At 30.5% G+C, this 17,924-nt stretch overlaps 1 protein-coding gene across 1 annotated transcript in view; it reads left to right on the top strand.

The window, feature by feature from the left end:
* fw (furrowed) overlaps positions 1–17,924 on the top strand; it is a 29,403-nt gene that overhangs the window by 408 nt on the left and 11,071 nt on the right. The window contains exons 2-5 of the mRNA XM_008194049.3: positions 8,013–8,189; positions 11,437–11,742; positions 12,551–12,673; positions 15,788–16,078. Coding sequence (XP_008192271.2) covers positions 8,013–8,189; positions 11,437–11,742; positions 12,551–12,673; positions 15,788–16,078 — 897 coding nt within the window. The remainder of the gene's footprint in view (positions 1–8,012; positions 8,190–11,436; positions 11,743–12,550; positions 12,674–15,787; positions 16,079–17,924) is intronic.

Below are 17,924 nucleotides of genomic sequence, written 5' to 3' on the forward strand. Positions count from 1 at the left end.
GACCCACAAGGGAAAAATATTGAAGTACATTTTGTTATGCACTTTCAATCCACGTTTGCACTCGATCACAGTCTAGTGAAAGTCTTTGCAGTGTTATAAAGTTTAATATAAACACAGACCATCTGGATTAAATGTCAAAAAGTTGGATTTTGTAAAACTGATTGTGTAATTTCAGCTTTCGTGCGGAACGAAACATGGATTGGTTAAATTTTTGAAAAAAGCTAAATTTAGAAAATGTTTCGGACTGGTGGTTTCAAGGTGAAAAGTGGCGATGATATCTTAATATATTTAAGGAAATATGCTTGAGGATTACACTGGCTTTTGTAATTTAATTTGTCGACTTGGATGGTGAAAATATTTTACATTGTTCTACAGGAAAAACTGTACTGTTTTGTTTAAACTCGTCGCACCCACGAATTTTTGAGTAGGCGCCAAGTTTATTGATTTCATATTGGAACTAAATCAGAGTATGATCTCATATTTCTTCTTTGATCTTTGTTTCAAGTACACAACATAAAAGCTTCGTAAGGTTAATGTTCTAAAAACATTGTTAAAAAATTATTAATAAAAGTTATTTGAGTACGAAAGAAACACTTGACTAAAGAAAGAAGTTTTCCATTTAATCTTTTCATTCTTGAAAAAAAATTACCTACGTAACTTACTTTTGATTCCATAACAGTATAATTTAGGAGATTTAGGGTAACTGCTGTTAGAAAAAATAATTACTATAAAAAAGTGTGGTTATCAGCTCGAAAAAATGTGCTTATAGCACGACAAAATAGTAATGATATTCAACAAGTAAAGACTTTCCAAAACAAAATGTACATTGCACCAAAAAAGTGATAATAAAGGACAAAGTGGTATAAATTAAAAAAAAAATAATTTAACGATAAAAGAAAAGCACAAACTTACGACAAAAAAGTACAAAGTAACAACAGAATTAACTTTGAACATAAACTAAAAAAATTAACCTCAAATCTAAAAACTGATCTATTTTCTGTTGTAAAAATAGACTCAAATATTTTTTTATTTTATTTCATTATTAATGAAATTTTTACTCTCCTGTTTTTTTATGTCGTGCTTTGTTTTATTTTATTTATCGTCTACTGTTTTTATTCTGTCGTTAATTTTTTTTTCTGTCATTTTACTAATAATAATAATAATAGAATTTATTTCCAACAGACTTGTAGTCTATAGTAGACCATATAATAAGATTTTAAAACCTTTAGGAAGTCTATGATTTAGTTATTTTTTCTTGGGCAAACGCCTATAAGATTTATATCTGACGTAAATTTAGACTAATTTATTGGTAATTTCCTGTTGTAAAGAAAACCAATTTTGTCACGGCAATATTATACCAAGTGTATCAGAAATACGTGTGTTAATTTTACCAAGTAACAAAAATAATCAATTACAACAACTTTTTTAATAATAACATTTTGCAAAATTCTTATTCATTATTTTCCGTTTTTTTTTGTGTTAAACGAGTCAGTCATTGTTTAATAATTAATTTGTCCTCATAACAACAATTTTCATTGTTGTTTTAAATTTTTCAAATTGTTCATTTTTTTTCTAAATTTTTCTAAATTTTAGATAAATTGTTAAAACTTTTATTGAAAAATTATTACAAATAAAAAATTGTTTAATTTGTTTAAATTAATACACGTTTTTCTGATACACTCTGTATTTCGCTTTAAAAAATACAGAATTTCAAATAAAAAAAACTATTTGGTAAAAATGTGTTTTTTTTAGAAAATCGAAGTGCAAACATGGAATTTAAAAAAATTGTAACATAATTAAGAGTACAAACTTCATTTAAACGAAGTGCTTTTTTACGTATTAATCTCACTAATAACAATTCATAAACAGATTAAAATAAAATACAAATAATACTTAATATTAAAAAGTCTTTTGTACAAAATATGGACATTGTATTTAACAAAATTTAAACTGCAACTAAATTATAGTAATTTCTATGCAGAGTTCCAACATGAGACGTTTGCGATAGATAGATGCAAAAATATTTACAAAAATTATACGTAACATGCGTCAAAAAAAGTTCAAAAAAATAAAGACCAAAAAATAAATTTCAACTAAATTGGTTCGTAAATTTCTCCAGCAACCAAAATCATTTTCAAAAGTGTTGTTTGAAAAACTTTCCAACATGTTTCAGAATAAAGGTCCCAAAACACTTTAAAATGAATAAAAATTATAACAAATAACGGTTCAAAGAAATGGATAGGTAGCAATTTTGCTGTAAGCCGCCTCTCTCTCTTTTTGTAAATTCCAATCATTAATAATTCCTGTCAGTTCTGCAAAAAAGTAAAAACAACAAATGCGTTCTTGGTAAACAATTTTGCTTTATTTTCACCATAAAACCTGAGCATTTTATGATTTAATTAAGTTGTAGAATGACAATCAATGGATAAATAGAAGTCACTGTGTTAATTATCTATAATTTTCCATAAAAACGAGAATGTGTTTGATGTATGATTATTTCGAGAAATTCTGAAAGCGACTCTAACTGTGCCATTGTAGATTCCGCTAGTGTGAAGATACGAGCAGATACATGCCAATAATCTACAATTTATCAACGCATTATTCTATTCAGTGACTGGAAAACTGTTAAGTGCAGTCGTGATTTTCTGTCAGCTACGTTGAAAATTGCTGCTGGTTTTTTGCATCAACTATTTAGAAAATGTTAAACCAATTAGTAATCTTTGATAATTATTACAGACAAACAAATCTAACAAATTTGTTGCTACATTTATTTACGGTGTTGCACTGCCTTTCACATTTTTGTTTTAGCCTTAGCAAACATGCTTTGTTACATAATTATCTTACTTTAACATCAAAGGAATGCTTACATTTAGACAAATTTTAATATTTCTCCTCCCACTTGTAAATTAATATTGCTGCCAATTAAATGCCCAAGGTATCGCTTACCTCTAACTTTTAATTAGCTGAAAAAACATTAATAAAATATTTTGGGCAGTTGAGTCACCAGTGGGGCAATGAGGGAAACGATAAATTAAGCCAGAAAAAATATTTTACACTAATCAAGTCAGGCATTTTATTTAAATTCCTTTCTCCACTTTCTCCAGGTCAGTGTAACTGAATCCCCAAGTAGGTATTAGGTACAAATCGTAGAAAAATGTATCGCTAAAAACTCGATTTGATATGCAGCTCTGGCTTGAGAAATTTGTTATTTTATCAAGCTGTCGGTATAATTATGGTTATTGCGGAGCGTTTCAGTTACCTCTTTTCGAACCGGAAGCTTTTTCAACTTTTTAATAAAATATCACAGATCAAGGCTAGCTTCCAGATCCGGAAATCAACTTTTTACGTGCGTAGACAATACTTGATTTAGTTTTAACATGACAGCTTGTTTTGAGAACAATAAAAAGGAAAGGAAAATTAATTTATTTGCCGAGACTAATCAACATTTATATTTGTTGGGTTATATAATGCAAGATAATGCAACCAAAGCCAGTACTGCAACTGTTACTTAATAAAACGACTAAGATGCTGTTTAGTTGCCAGTCATGTATGTTACCATTTTTATTGGCTCTGACCATAAAATACAGCAACCTGTTCATTTCAATCACAGTGAAAGTGGTAAATTAATAGGCGAACTAAATCAATTGTGTTCTCTTAACTACTTCATTGACTTTCAATTTTGTGAAAATAAACGAAAAAAAACTCGATCAAGATACTAAAATTCAAGTGCTACCTCACATCATATACGCAAAAATAAGTTTTAAAAGATCGTGCTTCATTAAGAATTAAAATTTTGGTCACGTTCTATTCCCAAAGAGATATAAACAAGATTAATAAATGATCTCAGCTTGTTTTTATCAGTGATTTAAACGTGAGAATGGCCACTAAAGCGTCCAATTCTTTTGTTCTTATTTTTATAGTCTTTGTTATACTATAATACAGATGAACATAATAACCTTTGATGGCATCTAGCTAGAACCGTATTTCACGAAATTAAGATCTGAAAACACGTTTGAGAAGATTCAGAAAACACTAATTTTTTTTCACAAATTCTGATTTGGGAATTTTTTTGCTCAGAAAGTAGATCAGATAGTGTTGTTTGATTATGATTGATTGAAAAACTCGTTCCAACAGCTTCCAGTTTCATTGTTAGCAGCCACAGCTCCACCTAATATTTAATTAATCAATTCCTTCTTTTTTTACTTTAGTGACATTGTAATTATGTGATACTTAAGTAATTTATTGGAAAACTTATATTAAAAGCTCCAACCTAATTTAATTGCTGCCAATCTTCAAAATGCAAATTTTACCTTTTAAGTATAGTTTTTAACCCTGTTTAGCATTTAGTATGTTTTTTTTCAACCGTCGTAAGCTAAAACGAGTATTTTATAAAATTATTATTAGTATGTTACCTAAAAAACTCAACTAAAAGGCTTTATTAGACGTCAAGAAGCGTTCACTAAAGCACACGTTTTATAATTTTTTTAACTTTCCAACAAAAAGTAAACCAAAAGGATCCGTGTTCATTGGAGCACCATTTTGCGCTCAGAAAGAAAAATAGTAACTAATATTTGAAAAAAAGTTTCTATTACTACTACAGTAGTGAAATAGACCTCAATTATTTTGTGCAGTAATTTTTACCACCACAAAATAGTTTCGCATTTTTTTTTTTTTACCAAACTACAGATGTTAGTACAATTTAACGTTATAGAATGTATTTGTTTAATTATAGATCACTACAGTAGTTGAGGTGATTGGTAGTTACTATTAAACTATTGAATTTAGATAGGTATATTTTACACTTCTACTTGATAGGCAATAATAATACAAACTGATTATAAATATCTGTAGTTTATTTTATTAAAAAAGATGTACTATAATACACAGTTTATAAAAAATTCATACAAAAAATAACATACTATAAGTAAGCTACAATAATTATTTGGACCTTTATTATTACAACATTTATAAATTTATTTAAAAACACATGAAGTACGTAGATATATATTAACTGTTTCAAATCTTTAAAAACGCCAACGTCGTATTTTACCGAATAATTTTTTTAATATGATTAATAAAATTGTAAAATAGTTATCAATAATTCCTCATTAAAAGTTACTAATAATACGAAAACACAAGAATAAAGTTCTAGGACTGTTGTTATGCAACGAGCGCATGCGAGTTGCACACCTATATATTCGAGAACTTTAAGCATTATTAAATTTTTTTTGTTAGAATATTTTAATTTAAAACACATTGCTATGGGAAGCGTGTTTTAAAATAGTAAAAACACGTTGCTATCGAAAACGTGTTTTAAAACGTTGTTTAAAAAAAATTGAAATTGGTACCAACAAAAAAATATAAGTTACGCTAGCTATTAATTTTTGACGTGCATGAATAATGCTAATTTTGACAGAAAATGCGACGTTGACGTTTTTATAGTTTTGAAACAGCTAATATACTCAATAAAATTTAGAAAAACCAACCGTACATACATATTGTCACTTATTAAGATAACAAACAAAATAATTTGCAAAAAACCATGTTACAAGGTTTTTTAATGTAAAATTTTTTTTATTTAAAAGAAAAAATTATGGTACTACTAACAGTACTAACTGTTTGATGGCGTTTTCATCAGCAGAATAGTGAATTTGTTTCAGGTTTCTACTTCTATCTGTTAAAACAATATCTAAACTACTATTTTCTAATAACATCAACGATTCAAAAAGTTCCAATAATAAAAAAATACTTATCCTGCTTAAATGCGGAAAGAATTCTTGAAGATTCCAGTTTTCACATAAGTGAATATACAGCATAACAGATTAAGTTGAAATATAATATTTACACTTTTACACCTAAATTGCAGTTCATTTTACTACAGTAAAACCAATTAATAGCGGACACAGGTAGGAAATCTCTAATTGTCCTTTAAGGTGTCCGCTAATGAGAGGTGGAAATTTTAATATAGATTTTGTTACTTTCCTACAAAATTGTTCGTTGTGAAGAGATGTCCGTTATTTGGAGATGTCCGTTAAAGGAAATTTCACTGTATTTACTTGAATCATAAAATCTATACAAGAAAAAAGAGTTGAACTGACTGTGGTAGTAAATTCTACTTCTTCTAATGACAATATTAACTACCTTATTGTTTTCTTATTTATAACGCATTTAAGAGTTGCATATACCGTACTTTTTTACAGTTACAAATGTAGTAATAACAAAAAAAACATAATTTTCCGAGTGTAAAGACGTAAAGACATTTTACCAACCTCTACCCATTTCCTGGAATTAAGATAAATGGTTCATTACCAACCTCAAAAAGCTAGAGGTATTTTACTAATAAAAGCAGTTTTTTTAATTGCAAGTTACCTAAATGTTTTTAGAACTAAGTTAAATGGCGCCTTAAAGCTCATTTTGAAAGCTTTTCGCGGGGCAAAATTTGCGGAGACTGCGAAAATATTGCGTGCAAGAAAATCCACTTGTTTTGTAGGTGTAGAAAGCAGTTTGCAGCCGAGCGTGACCCTCGAGGTGCACCGTAGAACCGTCTCTTATATGCTATAACCAGATCACCTTGTAGCTAAGACCTAAGCCGTGGTCACCATTCACCTTACCAAAAATTGAATGTCACTATGAGTACAGAAAGTAACTTTATAAGGAAGCAGCAAAGATAATTGAGCCAAAAACCCGAGAAGGAAGTGAAAAAACCGCATCGAAAATCTGTAAACAAATCAATTTTGACTGCTCTCACCAGTTTTCAACAATCATCCGATGATTTAATTTCTTTTCCGTTTTTTGCGCTTCCAAATTGAATTATTCCAAAAATGCTAACTAATCGGTCCAGGATGTGGGATTCGGTGGCCATTTATTTTAATATTTACCGCTAGAGAAAATTATTTAATGGAGTTGTTCGTCTCACCTTGCTCTTGAAAACGTCCAACAATTTTATAAACTACGATTAATTACTAACAGTTATGCAGATAATTATAGATCGAGCGTACTTGACAAACGACAAGATTGCGATTGGATTTATTCAATAATACACTTTTAATTGACTTAAAAGTCAAGGCTTGCGGTTGCATCTTAATTAATCGTAAATTCCTGGCAGAAATTTCCTCGATTTTGGGCCAACAAACAATACAAAATAATAACTGTGTCACCACAATTTATTTCCACTTGATTGAAACAGAACCGTGCTAACCGCTACATTTTGTTAATTACAATAACTTTTTCAAAATCAGAAAACCAGTCCAGAAAACGTGTGTCATTTCTGTATCTAGTACAGACGTGATCTACATAAGCAATGACACTAATTTGGCCAAGTACATTGTATTACCAACATTTTCCGTTTAGTGACCCATAAACACCCACAATTTTCGTCATCCTTCGAACCAAACGCCTGATGGATGTGATCTGTGATCGCTTCTTGTTATTCAAATCTCAAGGACAATTCCAGCATCGGGAGAAATTATCACAACAAAAGAAGAAAATTGGCTTGAATCCGCGACTGAAACTCTTTGTTTTGGATAATTAGCTGCACTTAGCGTGCATCTCGTCTCACACACTAACTTTCTTCCCGCAATAATTAGATTTTTTCAATACTTTCTCTGCGATAAATTCGTTTTTGTGTATTGAAAATGTTGCGCTGAGACAGTGAGCAGAAATAATAATTTCACACAGTGAAAACAATGCAATACCGACAGAAAATCACATTCTTGGAACTTTCTAGCCTTATTGCCAGTTGCTTCATATTATAATCTATTAAGTATTATTAGTATTTCTTTTGTTTCCTGATTATGGCGCAACACACTGTTCAAATTGCCCCCGTATATTAATAAAATCTAGAGCAGCATATAATATCTTGGACACGTTTTTGCTGAATTTTAATCGCCGCTACAGTTAGATAGATAACAGTAACGAAGCCGAGCTTTTGCATTTTTAAAACTGTCACGGATAATTCTCACTACGACACGTGTTTACGATATGTAAAGTAACCGTTCGTCGTGTTGTTACAGAAATCAAATGTGGGCATCCTGCCATTCCCTTGAACGCCAGGGTCTCCCTGAGCTCTCCCGGACTCGCTCCGGGAACCGTGGCCAAATACCAGTGCGATGAGGGATATGAGACGTTTGGTAACACGGAAACTTCGTGTTCGCCGGCTGGAAAATGGATCGGCGAGTTGCCGTTTTGTGGTAAGTTTTCATACAAACGGGAGGAAAAACGTAGGTACCGGAAGCGCGAAGCTATTTAATAAATTTAAATAGAGAACAATGATCCGAGATATGGCGAGTCATTGTACAGTCTTGTTTCTGTTGTTACATAACAGAGGCGGATTCTGTATGAAATAATCCTAATAAAAAAAAAAAACAACGTGAAGAATTTTAGCAGTCGCCCAATAAGCGGGTAGAAATTACTAATATGTAAAATACCTATATGGAAGACTGAGAGCATATTTTTAAATATACTGTATAAAAGTGAAACAAATCGTATCATTTTTTTTTATTTTCGATACATTTGTCGTGTCATGTGACCATATGAATTTATAATTACTTAATTAGAGTAGGCTTTATTAGGTTTTTTTATTTGGATGAAAAGGCTGATTGTGTTAATTAACCGAACTGGGAGCACAAATAATTATATTTTGAACGGTAATATTTAATTAGAACACATTTTTTCTCTCAGTTTGTAGTAGTTTTTCAATCACAATAAAGACGCAAAACCGTCTACGCTAATTACAAATTCTAATGACCATATGATATTTACATAATGAGTACGTTTTTAAGATTCACTTTTATTTGCAAATACATACTACAATTTTAAATAAGTATATATTTATTTAAATAAAAAAACAATACATAATTTAATAGTAAATCTACCCCACGTGCTTTACACAGCCGCCGGGGTCTGTAAATTCAAAAATAAAAACTTACCTTGTCTATTATTTCTTTTTCTACTGCAATAGAAAAAAGATTATTTAATCGACTATCTAATGTTAGAAAAAGCTGATGGAAATTTTATTTTCAGAATATATTGCTGGTCAAATCCTAAGCCAAAGTGAATTTTTAAAGAATATATTTCATTAATAAGTCAATCGAAATCCCATTTACCCTGCCCCTAATTTTTTAAGTGAATTTGTAAAATGTATTTATATTATTCATATATCAATATTGAGTCTAATAAACTAACAAATTTAAAAAATAATAACATTTTTTAGTAGATATTTTAAATCTATCTCAAAAAGATAATAAAATTGATAAGCAAAACTTGAAACATTAAAAAAACGTAAAATTTAAAATATTTTTAGGATCATTCACTGACCCGTTATTTTTTCATGAACAAACTGCTTTGTTTTCTTTCTTGGTTTCACAGTTTGTGAACCCTAAAAGCACCAAGTACAATAGCATAACTTAAAATGTTATTAAATTTTATACCACCAAAAAAGATGGGCTCTATTTATCAACCCTTTTACAAAAAAAAAAAAATTATTTAAAATCCTAGAGCATACCGGTTCGTTCCAACAGATTCTACAAAGACATTTTTAACTCTAAACATAGACTCCCATTATTACCCCATTATTCAATCAACGAATTTTTTCATATGCTGTCTGTCAATAATCTCAAAATGCCAATTAAATCTTGCAAAATTATTTACGTAAAAAATTATTTTTGTGAAATTTTTAATCATCGGGCAACAGTAACAGGTAAAGAATACCAAATTACTTTAAAAAATATTCAAATTGACTTCAAACCGATTCGTTTAATTTGACAGCAAATAATTATTGGTATCTTAAATTAGATCAATGTTTTATATGTGTTTTTGATGATTATGAACATCAGAGTTGAAAATATGTATCTATACAAAGTGTACGTTTTTCCAGCTCCAGTTATAAGGAAAAACAAAGTTGAGTGTTGTAACTCTGACATCAAGAATGCCTTGTAAAAAGCAATGACAGATTTAGATTTTTTGTAAAAAACTGTCTGAAGTGCATCCTACTTAAAAAAATCTCAAATTAGTTTTCGCTTAAAAAAATAAAATGAAAAATGACAAATTCAAAAAATGACATCAAATTTTTTTTCAGATAATTGTTCATACGCAACTTTGCCCTAATTTAACCGATCTCGTAACTCTTACAATAACTGAGATTCCTATGGTGGAGCTCGAAAAACGGACACCCAGTATTCAAAAAAAAATTATTTTGTTGAACAAGGGCGTTTTTATGGAAATGTTAATAATGCGCTGACAGATTTTTGAATACTGAACATAGGCTAATACAATTAATAGTGTTGTGTGTTATACAATGTTCACCAAAACAAATTCTTTACCCTATAATACAGAAGATTTAAGAACTCTAGTAATGCATTGATATATATTTTTTTTAACTGAACATAGGATTAATAGTGTTATGTGTGTTATGCTATGTCCAGTAAAATAAAAACCTCAGTGTATACTGTATTTTACGTATATCTCCTAGTTTTTACAATATATTTTTTTTAATCTTACCTAAAGGTATAATATTGGTCAATTCACTCTTAAAAAATCGTATTTTTTTAAATCGTAACAAAGTTTTATAAACTCTTCTGGGTCTTTAGAATCTTCTAGAGTTTTTAAAATTGCAAAAAATCGTCAATAAATTTGATTTAAAAACTTGAATAGATCCGATTTTTGTCGGAATTTTGGCGGATTTCCGGTACTCGGAGCATTTGTCGCGTAATAATTCCGGAACTATTTGCCGTAACCCCATTGTGTTTGTCATCGTTGGAAAGCTCTTTCACTTTTCTATCTTTTTTAAAAAGATCATTGCCCTACGATTATTAATTTTCCAGGAAATCGCTACCAAAAGCAAAAATAATATTATTGTAGGTAACTATTATTGTAACTATTACAAATTTTGCCATTCGCTTGACGCCAATCGATTCCCGAGATCATTTTACATATAGATTTGGACCAAAATAGTTGATTTTTTTAGAATATTTTAGCTGTAATTTAGAAAATTAAAAAAAATTTCGAATGCTTTTTTCAAATTGACCAATTTTAAAAGTGTCTCAAAAATCTAAGAAAAAAGTACACTTTGGTACACTTTAGCACCTAATTTAATTTTAGAAATTCTCAAATTTCTGAAGAGCACAGCATAAAAAATTAAGTCCACCATTTATTACATAATTCGATTGTTGATTATAGTTATGTAAGTTTGAAATAACCAAATGAACCTTGATTGGAAGAACGCCCCGAATAATAACTGAACAAAACTTACAATTTCCTCCTTCTATTATTTGATTTATGGTTCATTGTGTGTCAATAAGCCAATTTAGAGAAACATGGAAGCTCATAAGTTATAATAATCGACTTGAATTTATTTATTCTCTGAAGGCCACTCATCCAATCACGTGGCCTTTAACTTAGGATAATTATTTAAGATTTTTCCCGATATTACCTTTCCAGGCACCAACATCGCTTACCGCAAACCCGCCAACCAATCAACCACCGTTCGCGGGGGCAGCGCCCTGAACGCCAACGACGGCGAAAAAAGCACCGAACACGACGGAAAACGCTGCTCCGAGACCCAGAAGGAGGCCAGCCCCTGGTGGCACGTCGACCTCCTCCAGCCCTACCCCGTGAAGGTGGTGCGGGTGACCACCAGGGGCTGCTGCGGCCACCAGCCCCTCCAGGACCTGGAGATCCGGGTCGGAAACAGCAGCACTGACCTGCAGCGGAACCCTCTCTGCGCCTGGTTTCCGGGAACAATAGGTATTGATAAGCGATATTTTTCCTGTGGGAAATTTCTTCATCGACTAACCTAGATGTTTTTACGGCTAGAAATCTAATTAGCATGTTTTGAAACGGCTTGTTTCTTCAATTTTCGCACTTTTCGTGCGAAAATCCACTCTGAAGGCGCTGTTTTCACACGGGTTAAGCAACCGCAATGATTTGCCTGATCGGAGGTTTCTACTTTTTGGTGGTATTGTCCTGAAAGGCATATGAAAGTGCGAGTGAGTAATAATAAAAGTGAAGTAATTAAACGAATTTAAATGAGCCTCACACGCTACGACTTTCAACTTCTTGCCTAACGACTGTAAAATTTTGTCTTGCCTTAATTATTTCAGAACGTAAATAATCGATTTGTCGGCTTAAAAAATCTATTATTTTTTCTACAGATGTTTAAGAAATGATTTTATTTTTGCGCGAAAAACCACCTGTTGGAGCGTGCTGGTCGTAAAAAGCGTGAAACTTTTCCCGGCGTGAAGGTTAATCCAACTAATTGCTCAAAGATGTTGTTAATTATTGTTAATTAAAGACACTTGTCACGTATCAATTTTCAATTAAAACTAGTTCACGGAGAAAATCTTTAAAAAACCCAATCGCGGGATATTAAGTTTCTTTCCTCTTTCAGCAATTTCAGGAAGGATGAAACCAATAAGCGTAAAAATTGGAAATTAGAAACGATACTTCTTGTAAAAATGAAAGTTGTGACAAAAGTTATGAAAGCAAATTATTCCGGTTGTGGATCCTTATTTATTTGTTTATGCATCAGCTGCAAAATGAGCATTTTTTCCAGACGAAGGCGTAACGAAGACATTCACCTGTGCACGAGTTTTAACAGGACAATACGTTTTCCTGCAGCTGGTGGGAGTCGAAGGGTCGTTGTCGCTCTGCGAAGTGGAGGTTTTCACAACGGACGGTTCGTAATTCTCTTAATTAACTTAAGAAAAAAATAAACGCTACATAATTTCATTAAATGCTAACTAAATACACATTCTAAGTATAAATCGTAAACTCTAGGTAATTTAATAAACTCTAGGTGATAATAATAAACTCTAGGTGAAAAAAATAACTTCTAGGTAAAAATAATAAGTGATAAGTAAAAATCGTAAACGCTACGTAAAAATTATAAACGCTATGTGAAAACAGTAAGTACTACTAAACGTTATTTATTTACATATTTAGAAATATTTATGTTTTTTACCACTTTATAAAACTCATACTTTTCGTACAACATTTTGCAGAATTCTTATTTATTATTGTCACATTGCATTCTTTTTTGCAAACGAGTCGGTCATTGTTTGATAATTAGTTTGTATTAATTTTATATTCATATGAATAATTTTTTTTTGTTTTTTTAAATTGTTTAAATTGTCACAGCGAAAATAGTTAGTCACTTTTATTTTTGTACTCTTAGGCGTTTCAATATGTTATCTTTTTTTAATTTGCAAAGTGACCAACTTTAATAAATTCAAAATCAGAACATTAGTAATAACAAAAATACAAAGTGTAAAATATTGACATAAAACATGCATAAAGAAAAGCTTGTTGATATTTTCGTAACCGCTAAATATATATCTACCTAATCTACCTCTGAACAACACAATTTCTGCTTTTTACATAATTCTTATAGCAGTCTATCCAAATTACACTATTTTTGACATCCTGAGTTAGGTGTGAGTTTCTGGTCGAGACTTTTTCTATTCGAAGCAAAAATTCTTGAAAATTTGACCGCTTTTGACCAAAAAAAGTGTCGAAAAATAAAAGAACAATAAAGTTTTTCTCGTTATCTGAAAACTTAGGAATTTTTATTAATTTATTAATTCGAGAATTTCGGAAAATTTCATATCAAACAAATTTTAGTCTTCTTAAAAATCTTAAAATCGGAACATTTGGGTCTGTCTGTATAAAAAGCGGGATAAATCAAGACATGAACATAAAACCTCAGGACAAAACGATAAATATCTAAACTTTTCTTGGTTAATCAGAACCAGAACGGTTAGTCACCTCATACATTTTCGAAACTTTTATTGAAAAATTTTAAAAATGACCTTCTCCATTCTATTTAATCGTATCTTCAGAAGAAAAATTGTTTTTAGTTTATGTCTAGTATATCAAATTCTGTGGAACCTATTAGTGGAACCTATAAGTCGAACAAACAAAAAAAGATAATAAAAGAAAACACAAAAAAAAGTTTTGTTTACTCATATTTGTTTTATTTGACAATTGTAAAACTAACAAATCAGAGAAAATCGATTAAATTCACAAAACACATAAATGCTTAAACATAAATTTGCGGTATATTACATGTTTAAGTTAAAAAAAAATATTTTGTAAAATATTATAAAAAGACCAAAATTTGCTAATATCTTGTATTGCAACTATTTAAAAAATAAAAGATTTTTTTCAGTTCAATTGAGTTCTTTTTCGAAATGGAATAGTCAAGACATTTGGCTCCTAATTTTTGTTATAAAAAAAAATAAAAATAAAACGGATTTTCGTTAACGTTTTAAGTTATCTTACGCTTTTACGTTTACGTCCTGTTTGTTATATTTACTCGATAATCATGTTGATTGAAGTTGTGGACCTTATGTACCTTTAGCTGCATTATTTTTTCTTTTTGTCAGATTTACGTTTATGTTATTTACTTGTTTCCACTTTTTTTATAAAAAAAGTCTGATATTATCCGCGATTAACCCCAGATTTCCCACTTTAAAAGTGTAGCTTTTACCACTGGGCTACCAAGTCCTCGCAAGTTATCATTATTTGCTTAACATTACAAATTACAATTGTTTTAATTATTATTAAAAGATTTTTAATTATCTTCAAGAGTTTTAGCACTTTTCTCAATTTTATCAAAAAGCAAATTAAAGCAAAGAGGACAATTTCTGAAATTTTCCAAGCTTGTGAAGTATTTTTGTTTTAATTCCCGTATTTCAAAAAATTCTGAAAAAATTAAGTTCAAAAACCCCAATTTTAAAATGTCATTGTTTTACTATTTTTTATCGTCTTCAGTGCGTTTTTGACTCAGAAACTCGAAGTAATTGCCGAATTTTATCATATATCTCCCAAAAAATCACTAAATTTGTGTATTTATTATAAAAAATAATACATACAAACTATCGCCAAATTTGCATCGTTTTTTGCTTTCATATTATGCATTTTTGCACAAAAACTACTAAATTAAGTTCACTCTTGTACTATTTTTAACTTCTATAAAGTTTCATAGCATTTTTCTGTCAGAAACTCACCTATTTCGCGGAAATATTAAATTGAGTCAAAAAAAACAATGTTTCCTTTTTTCAAACCATTTTAACACTTTTTCAGCTTAAAACACAAATGTTTGAAAAATTTTGTCCACAATTTAGGAACTCATTGTTCATTTTTAAGCCACTTTGATTTCTATTAGTAAATGCTAGAGACCAGCCAATCCATTGGACTTATCAAATTTTCGAAATACTTAGAGGTTTGACTTATACAGTTTCCACTGTATTTAGCTTAGCAGTTGGGAGATAAATACCTAGGTATGTATAGTGTTTTATAAATATCTATATAAAAAATACATTACCACTTAGCATTCACAATTTTGACAATATTTTAATTAAAAAATCATTATTATTTTCCTGGCAGTTTACTAGTAGGTATCCATTAACTTATCGCAGAGTGTGATTTTATCTAGGGTTTATTTATGCATTGTGAGGTGCTAAATCCGATAATTACTCATCAAAAACTTGCTTGAAATTGCCGGAAATTTCGCAAGGAGAAGGTTATTATTATTATTTTGTTGCGTCCGATTTATCGAAACCATCTGTTGTTTGGTTCCAAATCCATTATCACTTTCAAGCTTTCGCTTTCAACTTAATTTCATTATCAGAATTTTAATTAGTCTAATATCCCATTGTTAAAAACTTAGCAGCGTTTGGTTCCCACTATTACTGTTGGGAAACACCGTTACAAAGACGCTAAATTGAAATCAATTCCAACGTCATTTTCTGCACTGGTGCTTCAGTGTTTTTTTTTTGTCGAATTTCAGAGTTTTCCGTGGATCGCTGCGCCCCGAGGGGGGCCCCTGAAGACGTCCAGTTGGCGTCTTTTGCCCGCACTTGCTACGAGTTCGGGGTTAGCCGCGGAGGGTCGTTCCAGGAAGCGCGCAATTACTGCAGGAGCCATAACGGGGACCTGGTGCACGGCATGAGTGCAGCTGCAACGACGTTTCTTTATGCGGAACTCGAGAGGCGGAAGCCGATGCTGAAGACACAACTGGTTTGGATCGGTGCCCAAAAAGAGCCAGGAATCACGTCGAGGGTCTGGAAATGGGTTAATGGTGAGCCGATCCGTTAGGATAATTGTTGTGGGAATCAGACGGGGTTCTCAATAGAAAATTATTCACTTTTCAAGGCTGTGCTGTGGTTATTGAATGCGGTGAAAATGTAAATAATGTGCTATTGTTGGTCAAATGTTCGAAAAAATCGAAATCCAATAAAAATCAAATGGTCTGAATATAAATCAAGGACTAGTCGGTAGAAATCGCGAGATTTTGCAATAAAATGATCTGAACTTTCGCATGATTAAATTTTACCTGATTATAGCTTTTTTCTAATCATTTGCTCGTTTTGTTGATTCGGTGATGGGAAAGTGAATCACGGATTGACCTCTTACGAAGTGTTTCACTTTTTCGATTCTTTTTAATGCCGCGTGCTACAAACATCGAGTGAATGGACTTTAAAGACTCGAAGTTTAATGTTTCCCAACTTCGAGTTTAAGAAAAAGAATAAAAATTTTACCCTCAAGCCATAACTTAGTTTTATTTTTGCACTTGATTTAACACTATTTTTAAATAAGTAATTTTAAAAAATAAGAAAAACCTTTTACTTCGTTTTTTAAGAAAAGAAAAATTGATGTTGCACTTAATTTTTTTTATTGTAATTGTGTAAAGTAATACAGGGTGCTCAAAAACTGGCGCAACAACCCAGTGGTACGTTATTAAGAAGCAAGTGTAGATTACGGGAAAAATGTAGAAAAAATTTCTAAAGTTATATTTTAAACAATCTGGAGCTATAAACTTATTGTGTTAACTTCTTTAGTTTTCATTATTTTTTTATATTCTTATGTTTCATATCAGATAATCGTTCCGTAACAAAACGATGAATAATTATTTTAAAATTTACTATCAGATTATAGCAGTTTTTTTAATTTACAAAAATTAAAATTTATCCAAAAAATCACAATGTGTAGATGTGCCAACACTGGGAATTATTTCCTAGGAAACCGTTTCAAAAATAATTTATTTTTATTATTGCTCAAATTCTATTGCGATCATAACTGTTAGACAACGTTGCCACATATCATTTACCTAAAATTAGTTGTTTATCAATAACTTTAATACAAAGAATTTTTTTACTATTTTTACCATTATATGTAACCACTTCTCTACCACACACCATTGAGTTGGTACGCCAGTTTTTGAGCACGCTGTATAAGCAAAAAACGTGATTTTAAAAAACCACAAAATCAAGCAGCGGTTGTGATTTGAAATAAAAAAAAAATACTTTTAACTGAATGGAATGCTTGAAGGTTGAATTAGTTTAAAAAATTGAAACCTTTCAGATTTTTTTTTATAAAAATTTGTCCAAGAATTTGTTATTCAAACGCAAATTTGTGGAAATATACCAACAGAATGAATCAAATTGAACCTCAAATAAGCCTAGACTATTTTAATTCTCAGGTCGAGGTAAATTATTAATGGGTTATCTAAGAAGAAAATAGTAGGTAATCAAATGAAAAAATAATAAATCTTCTAGTTGATTCTGAAATAACTTGAAAAAGAAAGTTTTTTAATTATCGTTTGGATTTCACTGTTTTTTTTTATAAAAAAGCTTTTTTAATTTAAGCTTTCCTTTCTGTAAAAATCATAAAAAAAATACGTACGATTCGGTAAAAAACAATTCGTCGAGAAAATGGCAATAAATGCCAATAAAATAAGGCCCTTTTAATTAGCTTTGTTTGTTGCAAAAATTAAGAAAATTTTATCTATGATTTGCCAAATAACAATTCGTTAAAAACGAGCCATTGCCAAATTATATTTTGAGAAAACCAAAAAATTAATTAAATTCGTCTAAAGAAAGTAAGTTTTTTAACAAGTTCCATATTTTTTGCAATTAAACGCCTTT

Source organism: Tribolium castaneum, chromosome 1, assembly GCF_031307605.1.
Source record: "Tribolium castaneum strain GA2 chromosome 1, icTriCast1.1, whole genome shotgun sequence".
In the NCBI taxonomy this organism is placed as follows: domain Eukaryota; kingdom Metazoa; phylum Arthropoda; class Insecta; order Coleoptera; family Tenebrionidae; genus Tribolium; species Tribolium castaneum.